This window comes from Nicotiana sylvestris, chromosome 11 (assembly GCF_000393655.2).
Source record: "Nicotiana sylvestris chromosome 11, ASM39365v2, whole genome shotgun sequence".
Classification (NCBI taxonomy): domain Eukaryota; kingdom Viridiplantae; phylum Streptophyta; class Magnoliopsida; order Solanales; family Solanaceae; genus Nicotiana; species Nicotiana sylvestris.
In genome coordinates this window covers 113,135,235-113,156,071 of record NC_091067.1, presented here as the reverse complement: position 1 = coordinate 113,156,071, position 20,837 = coordinate 113,135,235, and the positions used below count along the sequence as shown (strand labels likewise).

The following is a 20,837-nucleotide window of genomic DNA, read 5'->3' as shown; positions in this document are numbered from 1 at the left end:
AGCCCCGAGGGCTCGGGTAAGTTTTGGATAGTGTAACAACCCGGTCGGTCGTTTTAATAATTAACGTCTCGATCCCCTATTAACTGCTTTTCCCGTATTTATTTCTGCTATCGGAATTGCCGGGAGGATTCGTTTGGAGTTTCGGAGTGTTTTGGGACACTTAGTCCCTAAATGAGAGTTTAAATTTTTGAATTTGGCCATGGTCGGAATAGTATGAATACGGCCTCGGAATGGAATTTCGTCGATCCCGTTAGCTCTGTTGTGTGATTTCGGGCTTAGGGGAGGCATGTTCGGATTGTGTTTTGGAGGTCCGTAACTTAATTAGGCTTGAAATGCCGAAAGTTGAAATTTGAAAGTTTCTGGTTCGATAGTGAAATTTTGATATAGGGGTCGGAATGGAATTCCAGAAAGTTGAGTAGGTTTGTGGTGTCATTTGGGACGTGTGTGCAAAATTTTAGGTCATTCGGACGGGAGGATTCGTTTGGAGTTTCGGAGTGTTTTGGGACACTTAGTCCCTAAATGAGAGCTTAAGATTTAGAATTTGGCCGTGGTCGGAACAGTATGAAGACGGCCTTGGAATGGAATTTCGTCGATCCCGTTATCTCTATTGGGTGATTTCGGGCTTAGGGGCGTGTTCGGATTGTGTTTTGGAGGTCCGTAACTTAATTAGGCTTGAAATACCAAAAGTTGAAATTTGGAAGTTTAAGGTTCAATAGTGAAATTTTGATATAGGGGTCGGAATGGAATTTCGGAAAGTTGAGTAGGTCTGTGGTATCATTTGGGACGTGTGTGCAAAATTTCAGGTCATTCGGACGAGGTTTGATACACTTTTTGATCGAAAGCGGGATTTGAAAGTTTTGGAAACCCTTAGGCTTAAATCCAAGGGTGAATTGGTGTTTTGGCATTGTTGTGAGCGTTCCAAAAATTGGTACAAGTTTGAATAGTGTTATGTGACTTATTGGCATGTTTGGTTGAGGTCCCGGGGGCCTCGAGTGAGTTTCGGATGCTCAACGGAAGTTGAATTAGACTTAGGAGAATCTAAATTTGGTTGAACCTGTCATAAGGACCGCAGGTGCGGCACCGCAGAAGTGGTATGAGGAACGCAGGTGCGGTCTGAGGAAATGTTGGAATTGGTCGCAGATGCGGCCCAGGTACCGCAGAAGCGGCACCGCATCTGCGGGTAAGAGGTTGCAGGTGCGAAATTGGTCCGTTTAATGAAAAGTCGCATGTGCGGTTCATTTGCCGCAGAAGCGGGACCGCAAGTGTGGTCGCAAAAGCGGATTCGCTGATCAAAAAAGGGAAGAAACGAGGGTTTGAACTCAAAACTTGGAAAAAATAATTTGGAGCTCGGTTGAGGGCGATTTCTCGAGGGTTTTTGAAGGAGAAGCAGTGGGTAACGTTTTCTATCTTGATTTTGATCCTAGAACTATAATCCATTATTATTTTCCTCTTCTAAATAAGGAATTTGGGGGTAAAAATTCAGAAATGGGAGAAAAGTTCCCCAATTGAAAATCCGGGATTTGAGTGAGATTTTGACGTCGGATTTTGGTTACTTCTGTTTGAGTGTGTTCGTGAGTGATTGGGGGTTCTGAATTTGCAAATTTTATCCAATTACGAGACGTGGGTCCGGGGGACGTTTTTGGTGATTTTTCTTATTTTCGCGTGTTAGCTTCGAATTAATTAGTTGAATTAGTTACTTGAAGTTATATTTACATTATGCAATTAATTTGAATAGATTTGGGCCATTTGAAGTCGGGTACTCGTGGCAAGAACGTAATTTCGAGTTGATTGAGCTGGTTCGAGGTAAGTGGCTTGTCTAAACTTCTGTGGGGGGAACTCCCCTTAGGATTTGGTATTGTTGGTATATGAGTGTCGTGTACGTGAGGTGACGAGTGCGTACACGTGCTAATTGTTGAGAATCTCGTTTTCATTAAGCTAATACCATATTTTCTTGTAGTTTAGCAAATACTTATAGTTGAAGCTTCTTGTTTATATTAGGAAAAAGCATGCCTACGTGACTTAATTGTTTTTCCTGCTAATTGCCTACTTGTACTTTGTGCATCATGTTAGAGCAGAAATTCCTGTCTAATTTTTGAATAGAACTGTATACTTTTTTGAGATAGTTGTGTATTTACTTTGGGTCTACAGGACGATATCCCGAGAGATCCCCTGCTTGTTTACTTTGGGACTACGGATTGGTATTCTGGTAGATCTCTCCGCACATTTATGATTGGGACTACGGGACAACACCCGGTAGATTCCTCGTACTGGATATTTAGTTTGGGACTACGGATTGGTATTCTGAGAGTTTCCTTTGCATATTTATGATTCTGACTACGGGACAATATCCCGGGAGATCCTCTGGACATTTACATTTGGGACTATGGGATGATATCTTGGGAGATTCCTGTTGCCATTTTTGTGTACTGAGATAGATTTTTTCTGTGTTTTTATTCGTTATAGACTGTTAGCATTTTAATTATATTGTCGTATTCTATACTGCTTATCTTGTTTTTCATCTATAATCAGCAGGGCCCTGACCTTCCTCGTCACTACTCGACCGAGGATAGGCTTGGCACTTACTGATTACAGCTGTGGTGTACTCATGCCCTTTCCTGCACATGTTTTTCGTGTGCAGATCCAGGTTCTTCGGCTCATCCATACCATTAGTGAAGCAAAGCGATCTTCAGAGACTTCGAGGTATATCTGCCGCGTCCGCAGACCGAGGAGTCCCTCTCTATTCTCCCCTCTAGCTTTAGCTCTCCTGTATTTACTTTTGTTTAGACATTCTCGAGTTAGAACACTTGTAGTTATTCAACAACTTATGATTTCATGAGATTCCGGGTTTTGGGAGTTGTCTTAGTTTGAGAGTTTATATTGTATATGTCGAGCAGCACCTTAAACATTTTATTTATGTTTTATCCGCAGTTTTTGGTTAGTTTTATCTTTCGCTTCCTTTTTCTGCAAATTGTTAGGCTTACCTAGTCATAGAGACTAGGTGCCATCACGACAGTTCACGGAGGGCGAACTCGGATCGTGATAAGTTGGTATCAGATCTCTAGGTTCATAGGAGTCATGAATTACAAGCCGATTTTATTAGAGTCTCACGGATCGGTACGGAGACATCTGTACTTATCTACGATAGGCTATGTAACTATTAGGAAAATTCCACTTCCTTTGATTTCCTTGCCGTGCGAGATTTTGGTATCACAATTCTAAACTTATGTCTTCTATTTTCTCACAGATGGTGAGGACACGTGCTACGGGAGATGACTAGGCACCCGCGCCCCATACTAGAGCCGTCAGAGGTCGGGGTCGGGGTAGAGGCCGAGGACGCGCCTGTGGTGCAGCCAGAGCACCCGCACGAACTGCCACAGATGAGCAACTAGCAGCTCCAGCCGGAGTCCAGTCACCTGATACGCGTATTGCTATTATTATTCCAGCTTTTCAGGAGATTCTTGCACAGTTCGTGAGCATGTACACCACTCTAGCTCAGGCAGGGTTGATTCCCCTTGTTGCAGCCACATCCCAGGCTGGGGGAGGAGCACAAACTCCCGCCGCCCGCACTCCTTAGGAGCAGGTCCAGGTTGATCAGATCCCAGAGGTTATACCGGTACCGCCCGTGGCCCCAGTTTAGCCCGAGGACGGGGCAACGGCTCCAGAGGATAAGCAACGAAGGTTTGAGAGGTTCAAGAAGTATAAGCCTCCTGTATTTAGTGGTTTAGCATCAGATGATGCCTTGAGATTTCTGGAGGAGTGCTACCGTATCCTCCGCACTATGGGTATATCAGGATCGAGTGGGGTTTCTTTTACTGCCTTCCAGATTCGAGGAGCAGCCTACCAGTGGTAGCGTACTTTTGAGTTGGACAGTCCAACTGAGGCAACATCCCTTACTTAGACCAGTTTTCAGATATGTTCCTGAGAGAGTTTGTCCCTAAGAGCCTCAGGGACGCATGGCGCGCAGAGTTTGATCATTTGCGCTAGGGCACTATGACTGTTTAGAGTATGTTGTCTGTTTCACTAACTTGTCTAGGCATGCACCAACCTTGGTTGCTACAGTTCGTGAGAGGGTTCACCGGTTTATTGAGAGGCTCATTCCCAGCATTAAGTCTAGCATAGCTCGTGAGTTGGAGATGGATATTTCTTATCAGCAGGTGGTGAGCATTGCTAGGAGAGTGAAGGGTATGCATGCTCGGGATAGAGAGGGAGGCCAAGAGGTCTCGAGAGTCAGGCCATTATTCTGGTGCCCGTGCTCCAGCTGCAGTTCATCATGGTAGGGGTTATATGAGTCACCCCGTTCATTCAGCTCTTCCAGCAGCCAGTAGTATTCTAGCTCATCCTAGACCTCAGGAGCCTTATTATGCACCTCCAGTATCTAGTGCGCCTCTTGCACAGGGTGCTTTCAGTGGTCAGTCCAGCAGACCTGGCCCGATCCAGCCACAACTACCATGCCCTCCTAGAGCTTGTTTTGAGTGTGATGACACACGCCATATGGTGAGGGATTTCCCCAGACTTATGAGGGGTGCACCTCCATAGACTCCTCAGCCACAGCGTGCCCCGCAGAGTTCCCAGGCTATGGTTCCAGCACCAGTTGCTACCCCACCTGCTCAGCCAGCTAGAGGTAGAGGTCGGGGAGGTAGAGGTCGCCCTAGAAGGGGAGTCCAGGCTAGATATTATGCCCTTCCTGTCCGTACTAAGGTTGTCGCCTCTGATTCTGTCATCACAGGTATTGTCCTGGTTTGTCATAGAGATGCATCGATTCTATTTGATCCAGGCTCCACTTATTCTTATGTGTCTTCTTATTTTGCCTCGCATTTGGGCGTATCTCAGGATTCTTTGAGTTCCCCTATTTATGTTTCTACTCCTATGGGGGATTCTCTTATTGTGGACCGCGTTTATCGGTCGTGTTTGGTTGCTCTTAGTGGTTTTGAGACCAGAGCCGATTTTTTATTGCTCAATATGGTAGATTTCGATGTTATCTTGGGCATGGACTGGTTGTCACCCCATTATGCTATTCTTGATTGTCACGCCAAAACCGTGACGCTGGCTATGCCAGGTGTACCGCGAGTAAAGTGGAGGGGTACTTTAGATCACACTCCCAGTAGAGTTATTTCTTTCCTTAAAGCTCAGTGAATGGTTGAGAAGGGGTGTGACGCGTATCTGGCCTAGGTGAGAGATGTTAGTGTTGATACCCCTACAATTGATTCAGTCCCAGTAGTACGGGACTTCCCTGATGTATTTCCAGCTAATCTTTCGGGTATGCCACCCGACAGAGATATTGATTTTGGCATTAATCTGTTGCTAGACACTCAGCCTATTTCTATTCCTCCGTATCGTATAGCCGCTCCTAAGTTGAAGGATCAGTTACAGGAATTGCTTGATAAGGGTTTTATTCAGCCCAGTGTATCACCTTGGGGTGCTCCTGTCTTGTTTGTAAAGAAAAAGGATGGTTCTATGCATATGTGCATGGATTATCGCCAGTTGAACAAAGTTACAGTGAAGAACCGATTTCCTTTGCCTCGTATTGATGATTTGTTTGACCGGTTATAGGGTGCACGAGTATTTTCTAAGATTGACTTACGTTCAGGTTACCATCAGTCGAAGATTCGGGAGATAGATATCCCGAAATATGCCTTTCGGACTCGATATGGTCATTACGAGTTTCTGGTTATGTCATTTGGGTTGACCAATGCCCCAGCAACCTTTATGCATTTGATGCACAGTGTGTTCCGGCCATATATTGACTCGTTCCTCATTGTCTTTATTGATGATATTCTGGTATACTCTCGGAGTCGGGAAAATCATGAGCAGCACCTGAGGATAGTGCTTTAGACTTTGAGAGAAAATAAGTTGTATGCAAAGTTCTTCTCGAAATGTGAGTTTTGGTTGGATTCCGTGGCATTCTTGGGTCATGTGGTGTCGAGTGAGGGGATACAGGTGGATCCAAAGAAAGTGGAAGCAGCGTAGAGCTGGCCCAAACCATCCTCAGCTACAGAGATCTGCAATTTTCTTGGCTTGGCGGGTTATTACCGTCGATTTGTTGAGGGGTTTGCATCCATTGCAGCACCTATGATCAGGCTGACCCAGAAGGGTGCTCCGTTTCAGTAGACGGAAGAGTGTGAGGCGAGCTTCTAGAGCTCAAGACAGCTTTGACTACAACCCCAATTTTAATATTGCCTACATGTTCGGGGTCTTATATTGTCTATTGTGATGCCTCGAGGATTGGCCTTGGAGAGGTGTTGATGAAGGACGATAGGGTGATTGCCTAAGCGTCCAGACAGTTGAAGATACATGAGAAGAACTACCTTGTTCACGACCTTGAGTTAGTTGCCATTATTCGTCTACATGGTATCCCAGTTTCCATCATTTCAGACAGAGGTACTCAGTTCACATCACGATTTTGGAGGGTCGTACAACATGAGTTGGGTACTCGGGTGGAGTTGAGCACAACATTTCACCCCCAGATGGATGGACAGTCCGAGCGCACTATTCAGATTCTTGAGGATATGCTCTGTGCGTGTGTGATGGAGTTTGGAGGTTCTTGGGATTAGTTCTTGCCACTGGCAGAGTTTGCCTACAACAATAGTTATCGATCCAACATTTAGCTGGCATCGTATGAGGCTTTGTATGGTAGGCGGTGTAGATCCCTGGTGGGTTGGTTTGAGCCAGGAGAGGCTAGATTACTGGGCACAGACTTGGTTCAGGACGCCGTGGAGAAGGTTAAGGTAATTCAGGATAGACTTCGTACAGCCCAGTCCAGACAGAAGAGTTATGCGGACTGGAAGGTTCGTGATGTTTCCTATATGGTTGGAGAACGGGTCTTGCTTCGGGTTCGCCTATAAAGGGCGTTATGAGATTTAGGAAGAAAGGAAAGTTGAGTCTGAGGTTTATTGGTCCTTTTTGAGATATTGAGACGTGTTGGGAAGGTTGCTTATGAGCTTGCCTTACCTCCCAACTTGGAAGGAGTTCATCCGATATTTCATGTTTCGATGCTCCGAAAGTATCACGGCAATCCGTCATACGTATTGGATTTCAGTTCGGTCCAGTTGGACAAGATCTATCTTATGTTGAGGAGCCAGTGGCAATATTGGACAGGCAGGTTTGAAAGCTGAGGTCAAAGAATATTGCATCAGTGAAGGTTCAGTAGCGGGGTCAACCGGTCGAGGAGGCAACCTGGGAGACCGAGCAGGATATGTGCAGTCGTTACCCTCATCTCTTCACTACTTCATGTATGTCTCTATGCTCATTCGAGGATGAACAAATGTTTTAAGAGGGAAAGGATGTAACGACCCTGCCGATCATTTTAAAAATTAATGCCCCAATCCCCTATTAATTGCTTTCCGCATGTTTATTTCTGCTATTGTGAATTGCCGGGAGGATTCGTTTGGAGTTTCGAAGTGTTTTGGGACACTTAGTCCCTAAATGAGAGTTTAAGCTTTAGAATTTGGTCATGGTTGGAACAATGTGAAGATGTCCTCGGAATAGAATTCCGCTGATTCTATTAGCTCTGTTGGGTGATTTCGGGCTTAGGGGCATGTTCGGATTGTGTTTTGGAGATCCGTAGCTTAATTAGGCTTGAAATGCCGAAAGTTGAAATTTGGAAGTTTCCGATTCGATAGTGAAATTTTGATATATGGGTCAGAATGGAATTTCGGAAAGTTGAGTAGGTCTGTGGTGTCATTTAGGATGTGTGTGCAAAATTTCAGGCCATTCGAACGAGGTTTGATAGACTTTTTGATCGAAAGCGGAATTTGGAAGTTTTGGGAACCCTTAGGCTTGAATCCTAGGGTGAATTGGTGTTCCGGCGTTGTTTTGAGCGTTCCGAGGGTTGGTACAAGTTTGAATAGTGTTATGTGACTTGCTGGCATGTTTGGTTGAGGTCCTGGGGGCCTCGGGTGAGTTTCAGGTGCTTAACCGAAGTTGAATGGGACTTAGGAGAATTTGAAGTAGGCAGAACCTGTCATAATCGCACCTGCGTGTGTAGGACCGCAGGTGCAGCACCGCAGAAGCGGTATGAGTACCACAGGTGCGGTCTGAGTAAATGTTGGAATTGGTCACAGATGCGGCCCAGGTACCGCAGAAGCGGCACCGCATCTGCGGTTAAAAGGTTGCAGGTGCGGAATTGGCCCGTTTAATGAAAAGTCACAGGTGCAATTCATTTGCCGCAGAAGCGGGACCGCATGTGCGGTCCCATGGTCGCAGAAGCGGATTCACTAGTTAGAAAAAGGGAAGAAACGAGGGTTTGAACTCAAAACTTGAAAAAAATGATTTGGAGCTCGGCTGAGGTCGATTTCTTGAGGGTTTTTGAAGGAGAAGCATTGGGTAATGTTTTCTATCTTTATTTGGATCCTAGAACTATAATCCATTGTTATTTTCCTCTTCTAATTAAGGAATTTGGGGGTAAAAGTTGAGAAATGGGAGAAAAGTTCCCCAATTGAAAATCCAAGATTTGAGTGAGATTTTGACATCGGATTTTGGTGATTTCTGTTCGAGTGTGTTCGTGAGTGATTGGGGGTTCTGAATTTTTAAATTTTATCCAACTCCATGACGTGGGCGCGGGGGACTTTTTGGGCTTTTGCATGTTAGCTTCGAATTAATTAGTTGAATTAGTTTCTTGAAGTTATATTTACGTTTTGCAATTAATTTGAATAGATTTGGGCCATTTGGAGTCGGGTACTCGTGGCAAGAACGTGATTTTGAGTTGATTGAGCTGGTTCGAGCTAAGTGGCTTGTCTAACATTGTGTGGGGGAACTCCCCTTAGGATTTAGTATTGTTGTTATATGAGTGCCGTGTAAGTGAGGTGACAGGTGCGTACACGTGCTAATTGTTGAAAATCCCATTTTTATTAAGCTAATACCATGTTTTCTTGTAGTTTAGCAAATACTTGTACTTGAAGCTTCTTGTTTAGATTAGGAAAAATCATGCTTACGTGACTTAATTGTTTTTCCTGCTTTAATTGCCTACTTGTGCTCTGTGAAGCATGTTAGAGTAGAAATTCTTGTCTAATTCTTGAATAGAACTGTATATTTTTCTGAGATGGTTATGTATTTACTTTGGGACTATGGGACGATATCCCGAGAAATCCTCCTGCTTGTTTACTTTAGGACTACAGATCGGTATTCCGGTAGATCTCCCCGCACATTTATGATTGGGACTACGGGACAACATCCGATAGACTCCCCATACTAGATAATTACTTTGGGACTAATAGGATTGGTATTCTAGGAGTTTCCCTTGCACATTTATGATTTGGACTATGGGATGATATCCCCGGAGATCCTCTGGACATTTACATTTGGGACTACAAGACGATATCCTGGGAGATCCCCTGTTGCCATTTCTGTGTACTGAGTTAGATTCTTTCTGTGTTTTTATTCATTATAGACTATTAGCATTTTAATTATATTATCGTATTCTATACTGCTTTATCTTGTTTTTAATCTATAATCAGTAGTGCCCTGACCTTCCTTGTCACCACTCGACCAAGGTTAGGCTTGGCACTTACTGAGTACCACTGTGGTGTACTCTTGCCTTTTCCTGCACATGTTTTTCGTGTGCAAATCCAGCTTCTTCAGCTCAGCCATAGCATCAGCGAAGCAAGGCGATCTTCAGAGACTTTGAGGTATATCTGCCGCGTTTGTAGACCGTGGAGTCCCTCTCTATTCTCCCCTCTAGCTTTAGCTCTCCTGTATTTACTTTTGTTTAGACATTCTGGAGTTGGAACACTTGTAGTTATTTAACAGCTTGTAATTTCATGAGATTCCAGGTTTTAGGAGTTGTTTCAGTGAGAGTTTTTTTTATATATGCCGAGCGACACCTTAAATATTTTATTTATGTTTTATCAACAATTTTTGGTTAGTTTTATCTTTCGCTTCCTTTTTCCGCAAACTGTTAGGCTTACCTAGTCGTAGAGACTAGGTGCAATCACGACAGTTCACGGAGAGCGAACTTGGGTCGTGACAGATAGGCTACAGAGTGTTTTGGACTTAAGGATTTTTGCTAATGTGCTTCAGGTCTGCAGACTTCGCGTTTGGCTCGCAAATGCGAGCATCACATTTGTGATCAGAAGGCTGGGAAGGGGACCTTCACATTTGCGAAGCTCATTATCGCAATAGCGATTAGAATAGAGGCCGCATTTGCGAACAGTTGTTCGTATTTGCGATGATAGCAGGACCAGGCCATTCTTCGTTTTTGCGAAGCTATGTCCGCATTTGCGAGTTTGCATTTGTGAACCTAGGATCACAAATGCGATACCTACAACTGTTCTAAACATAACTTAGACGGGATTTTCACCCATTCTTCACATTTTTCAAATTCTAGAACCCTAGAAGCGATTCTCCCAAGACCAAATCTTCCCCAAACTTTGGTAAGTGATCCTAACCCACTTTCTTTCACTTTCCCATCATATTTCATAAATTTCTAACAAAAAATCTAAGATTTATATGGTAGAAATTGGGGGTTTAGGTAGAATTAAGGATTTAGACCTCGATTTGGGGTCGGATTCCAAAACCAATTATATATTCGGGCTCGGAGGTGAATGGATAATCGGGTTTTGGTCCGAATTTCGAGTTTGGACCAAGTGGACCCGGGGTCGGGTTTTGACTTTTTGGGAAAAATATTAGAAAACCTATAATTATGCATTTGAATTGATTTTTTTTGCATTTATTGATGTTATTGAGTTAATTATGACTAGATATGAGTGGATTGGTGGTGGAATCAAGAGGTAAAGCGGTAATTGAGCTTTAAATACCTGTTGGCTTGAGTTAAGTGTTTGGTCTGACTTTGACTTGAGAGATTAGAGATCCCCGACTTATTTGCTCTGTGAAATTCCATGTGTGTGGCGTATAGGTGTGGTGACGAGTACCCATGCGCCACCAAATTATCATTTTAGCCTATTCCCTTCCTCGTTTCCTAATATATTATTTTCTATCTTAATTGCTACTTGCTCATAAATGTTTCCATATCTAATTGATTCATGTTAACTGTTGTTTTCTCTATTGAAATATTAGTGGTTTCGTAGTTTCATTTGGTTACCTTTTTGGTTGAAGATAGTTTGTTGGTGCTTCATGGTACACTTTGGTTGGTCTTGCTGCGTAGTATTAACTGTTAAAGTTTTCATAATTGTATAGATATCACGTGGTTACGATTTGAGGTATAAATATTGTGGAGGATTTGAGCTAAACTATGAAACACTTGTTCTTATTTTGTGATTGGTACTGAGATGTAGGATCGGATTGCACGCCACAACAGGAGGAATAAGGGTGAATGTGTTTGTCTGGTGGGATCGGGTTGCGCGCCACAACAATGAGTAATAAGGGTGGATAGGTGGGATCGGGTTGAACGCCATAACAGGAGGAATAAGGGTGATATATTGAGGAGTAATAATGGTGGACTGGTGGGATCGGGTTGCATGCCGTAACAAGGAGCAATAAGGGCGAATGTTTATACTGTTATTGATTATATGGTGGGATCGGAATGCGCACCGCATCAAGTATTATTTATGTATTCTTTTCTGTTGAGGTTCATTATTTTGGTGTTGAAAATCTCTGAAGGATTGGTTATATCTGAGCATTGGTAGAAAGCCTGGGTTCCGTTTTTACTTAATGCAAGTTATTGTTATATTTCATTTTGTAATTCCTTTCCGTCTTAGTATAAACTGTTGCAGGTTATATATTGTTATGCTCCGCCGTAGCCTCGTCACTCTTCATTGAGGTTAGGCTCGGCACTTACCAGTACATTGGGTCGGTTGTACTGATACTGCACTCTGCACTCTGCACTTTCTGTGCAGATTTCGGAGCTGGTAGTGGCTGATCGAGAGGTCAGTTGCTGATTCTGCATTCAGGAGACTAAATGTAGTCTTGTAGGCGTCCGTAGGCCCTGATGTCCCCTCCTATATTTACTTCATTTCTGTTTTACTTTTTTCGAGACAGATGTATTTTCTTTCAAACCATTACTTGTAGTATTCTTAGAATGTTCGTGAGTTGTGACACTAGTTTCTGGGTAGTATATATTTCGACTTTCGTTAATAGTATATGAGTAATCAGTTAAATTATGTACTTCCGCTTTTATTTCCATTGATTTAGTTTTGTTAAATTTTAATTATAAAAGGATAAAGGAAAAAGGTGTAATATTCTATAACGTTGGCTTGACTAGCAAGTACAATGTTAAGCGCCATCACGGTCCCGAAGGTGGGAAATTCAGGTCGTGTCAGTAGTACAAATCTAGATCTATATTATTAAAATGCGAACTTTTTATACTAATATTGATTGAATTTTTATCATTTAAAAGTAAATTTCATATTAAATAAAAATATAAATTTGAATATTTGTATTTAGGATTTTAAAACTAATTAAAATTTTGGTTATTATATCTTTATTTGAACGATATAAGCAGTTAAAATATTTAGGACTTTAAAATAGATTATGTATAATAAAAAAATAAAATGTCTAAAATGTACATACACACTCAATGAATTCAATAATTTTTTATGGTAATTTGTATGTCCTATTAAGTTTTCGTATTTTAGTAATATTTTTTTGCCCATGCATATTTCAACAAAGTTATGTAAATCATAAATTCTTTTTTTTTATTTCAGCAACTAAAACATTTTTACATGGGTGACATTGAAACCTCTGAAAGAAAAAAAAAATTGAGAAAACATAAGATTCAATTTTTTGATTTAAGTTATTTGGCAAATCTTTAGTAATAAAAGTATATCTAATTAATCTTGTTGTATATTTTGGAATGAAGTTGAGAGAAGATTTTTAAAAATATTTTTTGAAAAATTCTAAATCTTCTAGGGTTATGTGTTTTTACTGAAACTAAAATGGAAGCACGATAACTTATAAAACTCAACTGATAAAATTATTATTTTGAAATAACATTAAGGCGAATATTGTTTTATTGAGTTAGCTATATATGATCAATATTAATCAATTTTAGAAATTTTTAAGGCGAAGAGGATGCCGGAAGAGTGGAGGTGGAGTACGATGGTCCCACTGTACAAGAACAAGGGTGATATCCAGAGCTGTAACAATTATAGAGGTATCAAATTACTGAGTCATACTATAAAAGTATGGGAGAGGGTGGTCGAAGCAAGGTTGAGGATGACGGTGTCCGTTTCCGATAACCAGTTTGGTTTCATGCCGGGTCGTTCTACTACAGAAGCTATACACCTTGTTAGGAGGTTGGTTGGACAGTACAGGGATAGGAAGAAAGATCAGCACATGGTGTTTATTGATCTAGAAAAAGCGTATGATAAGGTTCCTAGAGAAGTTTTTTGGAGAAGCTTGAAGGCAAAAGGCGTGTCGGTTCCCTACATTATGGCGATTAAGGACATGTATGATGGGGAGATGACTCGGGTTAGGACAGTAGGAGGCGACTCTGAGGATTTTTCGATTATTATGGGGCTACACCAAGGTTCTGCGCTCAGTCCTTTCCTATTCGCCCTGGTGATGGACGCGTTGACACATCACTTTTAAGGGGATGTGCCATTGTGCATGCTAATCACCGATGACATAGTTCTGATTGATGAGTCACAAACTGGTGTTAACGAGAGGATGGAGGTTTGGAGACAGGCTCTTGAATTTAAAGGTTTCAAGCTTAGCAGGACAAAGACAGAATACCTGGAGTGTAAGTTCAGTGCTGAGCAGAGGGAAATGGGCGTGGATGTGAGGCTGGAATCACAGGTTATCCCGAGTAGAGGCAGCTTCAAGTACTTTAGGTCTGTTATCCAGGAGGGAGGGGAGATCGACGAGGATATTACACACCGTATTGGGGTAGGATGGATGAAGTGGAGATTAGCATCTGGAGTATTGTATGACAAGAGAGTGCCACTGATACTCAAAGGTAAGTTCTATAAAGCGGTGGTTAGGCCGGCCATAATGTATGGGGCTGAGTGTTGGCCGGTTAAGAAATCACATATCCAGAGGATGGAGGTAGAGGAAATGAGGATGTTGAAGTGGATGTGCGGGCACACTAGGATGGATAATATTAGGAATGTTGATATTTGGGAGAAGGTATATGTAGCTCCCATTGATGACAAGATGTGGGAAGCAACGCTCAGATGGTACGGGTATGTTAAGAGGAGAAGCCCAGATACTCCAGTAAGGAGGTGCGAACGTCTAGTTATGGAGGGCAACATCCTCAAGGAATCTTCAGCAGAGCTAGATTCGGCGAGGCATGGCCGGCAGGGGCACCTCACCCGTCAGAGTATGATCTCAGCATTGTTATACCAAACATCGTGATCACCATAAGCGAAACCAAGGACGCCAAAAGCCTCAGACCTATTCAACCGAGGAAACCACAACCTGGCGCGGGAACCGCATGGCGGGCACAACCACGGGGTCGAAAATGGCCACTAGCTTAGGAGGAAAATAGTCGTGCTACTCAATAAAAATCGTCGCCGATCACTGTCGAGCGATCAGGTTCAAATTTGACCCAAAGGGAGGAAGGAAACCAGGAAAAACAAAGCAAAAGAGCCGCGACGTATTGCCACGATATTGGAAAAGCGACAGCACCCTCCAAGGACTCATAAAAATGGAAAGTAAAAATGTTCGTCGTCGGGGAAAAACAGGTCCAGGGATATAGTCCAGAGGACGCCCTTACATCAGGCAAAAAAGGCACTAAGACTTCGCCTCGGCCTCACACTGACGCATTGGTAACCCTCTCCCTCATTTGATCTATTTCAAATAAAACATGTGCTTATGAATTCAGGTGGTTCGATCAACACATCAACATTGTCGGACCGAGGTTAATAATGCGGCTCGAACCGCCGGGCCAAAACACCACCACCTCTCGATACATCCCGTCTAAGCTCGGACAGGAACGCCGAGTTCAATACCGTCAAAAAAGGCGCAAGGCATGGATGTCTTGTTCAGATGGCCGCGGGCACACCACCCGGAGATAGCACAGACCCCACTTCGCCAAAAGAATGAAATCCCACGCAAGGGGCGGAATTAAAATCGTCGACGGGGAGCGATATGCGAAGAGGGGAAATTCCTCACCATGTGATGCATCGCCGACATCAATACATCCACCCTCGAAAGGATCAAAGGGTAAGCAAACCACATCTTCGGCCAAGCCTTATTTAACACAATGGAGGGCTGTATTAAGGCTCACACCGCAAAACGGCAGGAACATACCAAATCTCGAATTGTCGCCTACACATCCCGTAGTAAGGAAGAACTGCTCCATTCCTTTGCTATTTTTTCACTAAACTGTATGCAGACAATCGACCGGGACATTCGGAAGTTCTAACTCCACCCAGAGATCCCAAGGCCTTAGCAGGACCCGCCGCACTTTTTTCCCTCGGTCGGGATTCCGCCCCAAAGAGGGTCTCGCCAGCAAGATTATTAGCGGAACAACATACCCCCAGAGGAGGATACGAAAGGATCACATGCCTTATTCTACAATCAAATGACAAGCGATGATCTCCTTTTAAGGGTATCATCCCCTCGGAAGGACCGGGGAATGGAAGACTGAGTTTCAATAGGGAATCATGTACCAGATCAAATGGTCCCAGGAGCCGCGCCCGCACGGGCCGAGCTCACAACAATGAAACAATGTGTGTTTATGCCAAGCAATAAAAGAATATATTTTCAGCTTCTCATACACCAAATAAGGAAATCTTAGTATACTCCCGGCAGGGACTCCTCCACCGAATGTATCCTGAAATACTCGGAGACTTAGCATCAACAATTTGGCACCCGCACGACCCTAGGGTCGGAACTCCGGGCTCACAAATCCCCAGCAAGGCAACTACGAGCTCACGAAAAACGGCCTTCGAGCCTAAACAAACTCGATGACTCGGGACTGTCATTAATCTCCATGCACTGGAAAACCCGAAACTGTAAGACCCCAAGCAGTCAGACTCGACATAACTAGATCTATCTACATTACAACAAAAACTGTAAGACTTCAACATGCATGACAAACTGTAAGACCTCAACAGGCATGAAAAACTGTAAGACCTCAACAGGCATGACATTCAAAATCCCGAAGTTTAGGCTATACGTCGCATTTGTAAGAATCCCAAAAGGGCATACCCTCGGTGTAGACGCCTAAACTATCACTCGGGATCAAAAATGGATTCGGCCAAACACATATGACTACGGTCAAAATGGCTGGTACAACCAAATTAAACCGACTTGAGGATGCTCGACCATCGCTAAGAAAAATCGCAGGCCATTACTTCAATATACTTTGGAAAGAACCGGTTAAAACAGGTTTCCCTCAACAGGCAAAAACGTGCTTCGACCATGTCAGCTCCAAAATCACAAGGCTTCGACCTACTTAGCCTACGATCTAAGAACCTTCCGAGGTGCTCGAACATCGCCGCTAACGACTTGAAATCGAGGTTCTTCCAGAATCGACGACAGGTCAGGCAAAATTATTTCAAAAAGACCTCAACGAGCGGAGAACAAAACCTATAAAAAGCCCACGGGAAAAAAATCATAAGAGCCATTGTCTCCAGCCAAACGAGCCTTCGGGCCACACACTAAAAAGGTCTCAACGACCGAACAACGTAAGAGCCACTATCGCCAGCTCGAAAAATCGAAAACTTGAGGATTAAAATGAGCTCGAGTCGTAACCCGACTCGGAGACCGAATCCAAAATAGTTAAACTGCGATATGCCTAAGGGCACGACATAAATGCCACTATCGCCAGCCAAATGAGCCTCCGGGCCACGCCCCTGTAAGGTCACTTTGACCCGAAGCACAAAAGGCCATCGTCGTCTACCCATGTAGGCAGGAAAGAACTTAAGGGTCAACTAAAGCTCGAATCGCAATGCGACTCGGAGACTGGACCCAAAATAGCTGAAACAGCGAATGCCCGAGGGAAAGAAATAAGAACAATAACTATCCGCCCGCACGGGCACATAAGATTGAAGGTCAGGCAAGCTCGAGTTAAGGCCTGACTCGGAGACTGAGCCAAACAGCTGGGCAAAACATAGAGGCCCCAACGCCTACTTACGACAAAAGTCGCACTTAAAAATCTCCAAGCCTACCTGATCAGTTCCGAACCTACGAGGATCCCGCCAAACACCGAAACCAGCCCACTTGGTCAAAAGCAATATAGAAAGAGATGCAGAAGAAATAAAGCTTCGAGTTCCCTCTTATCTTACATACGCAAAAAAAGGGGCGCACTCTCCATCTACAAACATGCTTTACAAGTATCAAATACCAAGTGGAAAAATAGTGAAATCTACACTCCGCTCCAAAAGGCTACAACCTATCAGATTCGCTCTCCGCAACATCAACAATATGTGACCGAGCATCACGATCGTCCGCCCATGCTAGAGCCAATTCCTCTAAGAGAACAAAACCCCTTGTGCCGATCTCCTCGATACTTCTCTTCGGGATCTGCAACGAACATATTCCTCGATCCTCTTTTCCTGGTCGAGGGTCCACTTCAGCTCAGCTTGGGCATCAACAACGTCCTTCATACGAATCGACATCTCCTAATTGGCCTTGGTTTGGCTTAACCACTTCAGCCCGGGCATCGATTATCTCAGCCCTGATCTTCAAAAGATCAGACTCGAGTTTCCCGATCATATCTGCTTGAACTATAGCATTGTCACGAGCCAAGCGGAGTTGGTCCTCGAAGGCAGGAACCTTGGCCAAAACGCCCCTTTCCTCTAAAGCTTGAGCTTGCACTTGAGCCCTTAGCTCAACACAAGCGTTCCTAACGCGATCGATATCGTCCTTGAGGTACTCCAAGGTCTCCAACTTGTTTTGCAGCTAATATAGGAGAAAGGGGTTAAACTTAGAGGCCAAAAAGAGTGAAGCACGTACTACAAAAAGGTTACATGCTCCATCAAATGGCTCTCATAATTCAAGCCTTGTCCAGAACTTTTCGAAGCCTGGCTCCTTGACAGAGCAGGTCAGACCTGAGCCTATCACAAGCCTGCAAAAGGAAAACTCGATGAAGAAAGAAGGGCGCAGAATACAGAAGAACTGCGCCTAAACTCACCATGAAGTGAAGACGGCAAACTTCCTCGAAGTCGGAACACACTCCTGTTAATCCTGCCTCTTCGGCTCCAGAAGAACCAACCTCAAGTAAAGCATATTCACTCAGAGGAACTGCCGTCCGGGAATCAAACACCCCAGGAACCGCAGGCTCAGACAATTCCCTCTCCTCAAAGACACGGGCCCATTCAGCGCCACCAAAAGCTCCATCACACCATGGCACGTATCCCGTTCATCGCCGTCTTCCCTCAGCTCAGAGGCCGACAACTCCTTCCCCTCTTCGAAAGAGCACTGCCTCATCCCAAGGGACCGCCCTATACCTAAAAACGGCAAGGCCAGTACAAAAGAAAGGGGAAAATGTTACCTTGAATACACTAAGGCCAAGGCAAAGGCAGATGGGCGCATACCTTGGTATTTCACTCCCTATCTGATGCGGAATACAGCTCGCCACCTACGCTCATCGCAAGTCGAATGGGTCACCAACCTCTGGACCCAGTCGGGCAGGTCAAGAACTTCGCCCGGCATCCATGAAGTTGCTGCAAAAGGGGAAAAACACAATTACTCAACTGGTTTTCGCTATAAGCAAAATCTGAAAAAGCACCAAACGCTCCACTCACGTGCATAATTCCATCCCTCGGGAAATCACAAAAGCTCCACAAGAATAATGTTGGCCATCCGGACCTGGATGAACCAACTGGCCTATTCTCGATCCTCATTTTCTTCTTCATCAACAACAAAGGGCGTGGACGAACGACACCTCAAGGTTAGCAGACCTTGGTTATGAAAGGGCCTGTACAACCTGACGAGGTGACTAAGCGTGAATTCAAGCCCAACCCTCTCCGCAAAGGACCTCATCATCAACACCACTCGCCAAAATGATGGATGTATCTACGCCAAAGTAACCCAATACTTCAAACAAAAATCAAGCACGACCATATCAAGGGGGCCAAATGCGAAAGGATATAAGTATACGCTCAAGAATGCATTAGCGAAGTTCGTAATGCTCTCATCCGGGGAAAGAATCTGCAGCGTTATCCCTTTGCTCCATCCACAGTATCTCCTCACCATATCCAGATGTTCCTCTTTTATCAAAGACACGGTCTTCAGAGCAAACTCCCGCGGATCCTGAGCCCCGGGAGCAGCATTCCCCACTCCCTGCCGGGTCGACCCTAAAGTAGTTGCCATGACTATAGTAAAATTGACAGAATAGAGCAAGAACGTGCACCAACGCTTTTTGTGCCTGAAGAAATGAAGAACCCTATGCCAAAGTGAAGGGTAGTTATCTAAAGTAGCGAGGTCTTTTGAAGAAGCCGAAGTTGCCCCACATATATGCGGAAAACAACGACGATTCACCTATTCGGAGAAAATCCCTAAGAGGCCAATGGCCTCGAGATAGATCTATAGGGTGATACCCCATCCCAGAGGCATCCCTCGATGAGAAGCTAGGACTCAAGGAGTCGGCCGTATTATCTCCAGTTTCGAGGCAACATCCAACCCCGAGGACCTTTACCAAAAAAGAAGTTGGGCTTCAGGAAGCTTTCAACACCATCACTCGACTCAAGGCGGTACCCAGTCTCATGGTTTACTTTTCTAAAAATAAGCACGCGAAGCTCCAATCATGAAGTCTCCACGAAGGCTCGAGGCAGCGCCTGAGTACAGGCAACTCCTCAACAGAAGTCTATCCCATACACCTTAAAAAGCTATCTACATCAAGTTCAAAAGGGACCCCCCAGGTATCCAAAGCTGATCTTCATTTAGGATATCATTCTCGATAGCTCATCTTCACGCAAAACTTAGGGCTCGACATCCCGAGCCTATCAGATCAATTCAGGTTCGATCCAAGGTATGGTGATGGGCTCAAAAAGGGGCCATAACGATCAGCAGAGGATCGGGAAGAACGCTCGCATTCAAGTTAGGTATCAGCGGTCAACAACAAAGGAAAACATTCAAAAACCTCAAAGGGCACGAGAGCATACAAGAATAAGTCAAAAATCAAATGCGGAAGTCAATGAAGTATATTCATATTCATAAAAATTCATGTACAACAGCCCTCGAAGGGTCCTTACATACAACTACAGAAGCCTACAGAGGTTCTCTACCCCAAAAATGGAGGAATGAAAGGATGTACATATGATGAAACCTGAGAGCCCGATCCGTCCTCGAGGGTCCATCTCTGGTATCAGCATCCTCGAGCACCGCCCCCTCGAGCACGCATCCTTGAGGGCGATTCCTTCGACCGTCGCCTCCTCTAGGTTCCTAGGTCAATCCCCCGAGGGATTCCCGCCGGAGAAGATGCAGAAGAGGAAAAGGAGGGGATGCAGAGGAGATAGAAAAAAGAGGCATGGCCCACCAAAGCCAAAGGCTGAAGATTCGGTGGTCTCCAACCTCAGCGACCGGTAGTGCCACTTTTTCCATTGGGAAAGAAAAAACCCAAGGGGTGAAGTTCCACGCCAGGCCTGGGTAGGATTGTGAGCAACGGTGCATAGTCTGAACGGCTATCTACATAAGGGGAAAACCAACTCCCGATCCGTTACCGTCTCGGGCTAAGAGCAACAACAACGACAAATATATCAGCAACCACCGCTGTAACATGGCAGCATGACCATGCTCGATAAAGGGAAGCCCCGACAAGAGTCCGTAACACAATCTACGGGAGCTCCACCAAATGGCCTTGAGGCCATGAGCCCTAAGCATGACGTTCAAGGATAGAAGAAGATGATAAGGAAGAATGGGCAAAATGAGCCAACGAGGGTATTGAGATAGGAAAAACAATGCCAAAGCACCCCCATTTATAGGGGATAATGACACGGCCATTGAGGTTTTGGAAGATTGACCGGCGGACGCAATTATTGTATTCTTGAAAAACC

General features: G+C 44.3%; 1 protein-coding gene across 1 annotated transcript; it reads left to right on the top strand.

The window, feature by feature from the left end:
* Nucleotides 1–13,500: 13,500 nt before the first annotated feature.
* LOC138881515 (uncharacterized) lies at nucleotides 13,501–14,247 on the top strand. The gene has a single exon (XM_070161746.1). The coding sequence runs from the start codon at nucleotides 13,501–13,503 to the stop codon at nucleotides 14,245–14,247; it is 747 nt and encodes a 248-aa protein (XP_070017847.1).
* Nucleotides 14,248–20,837: the final 6,590 nt, after the last annotated feature.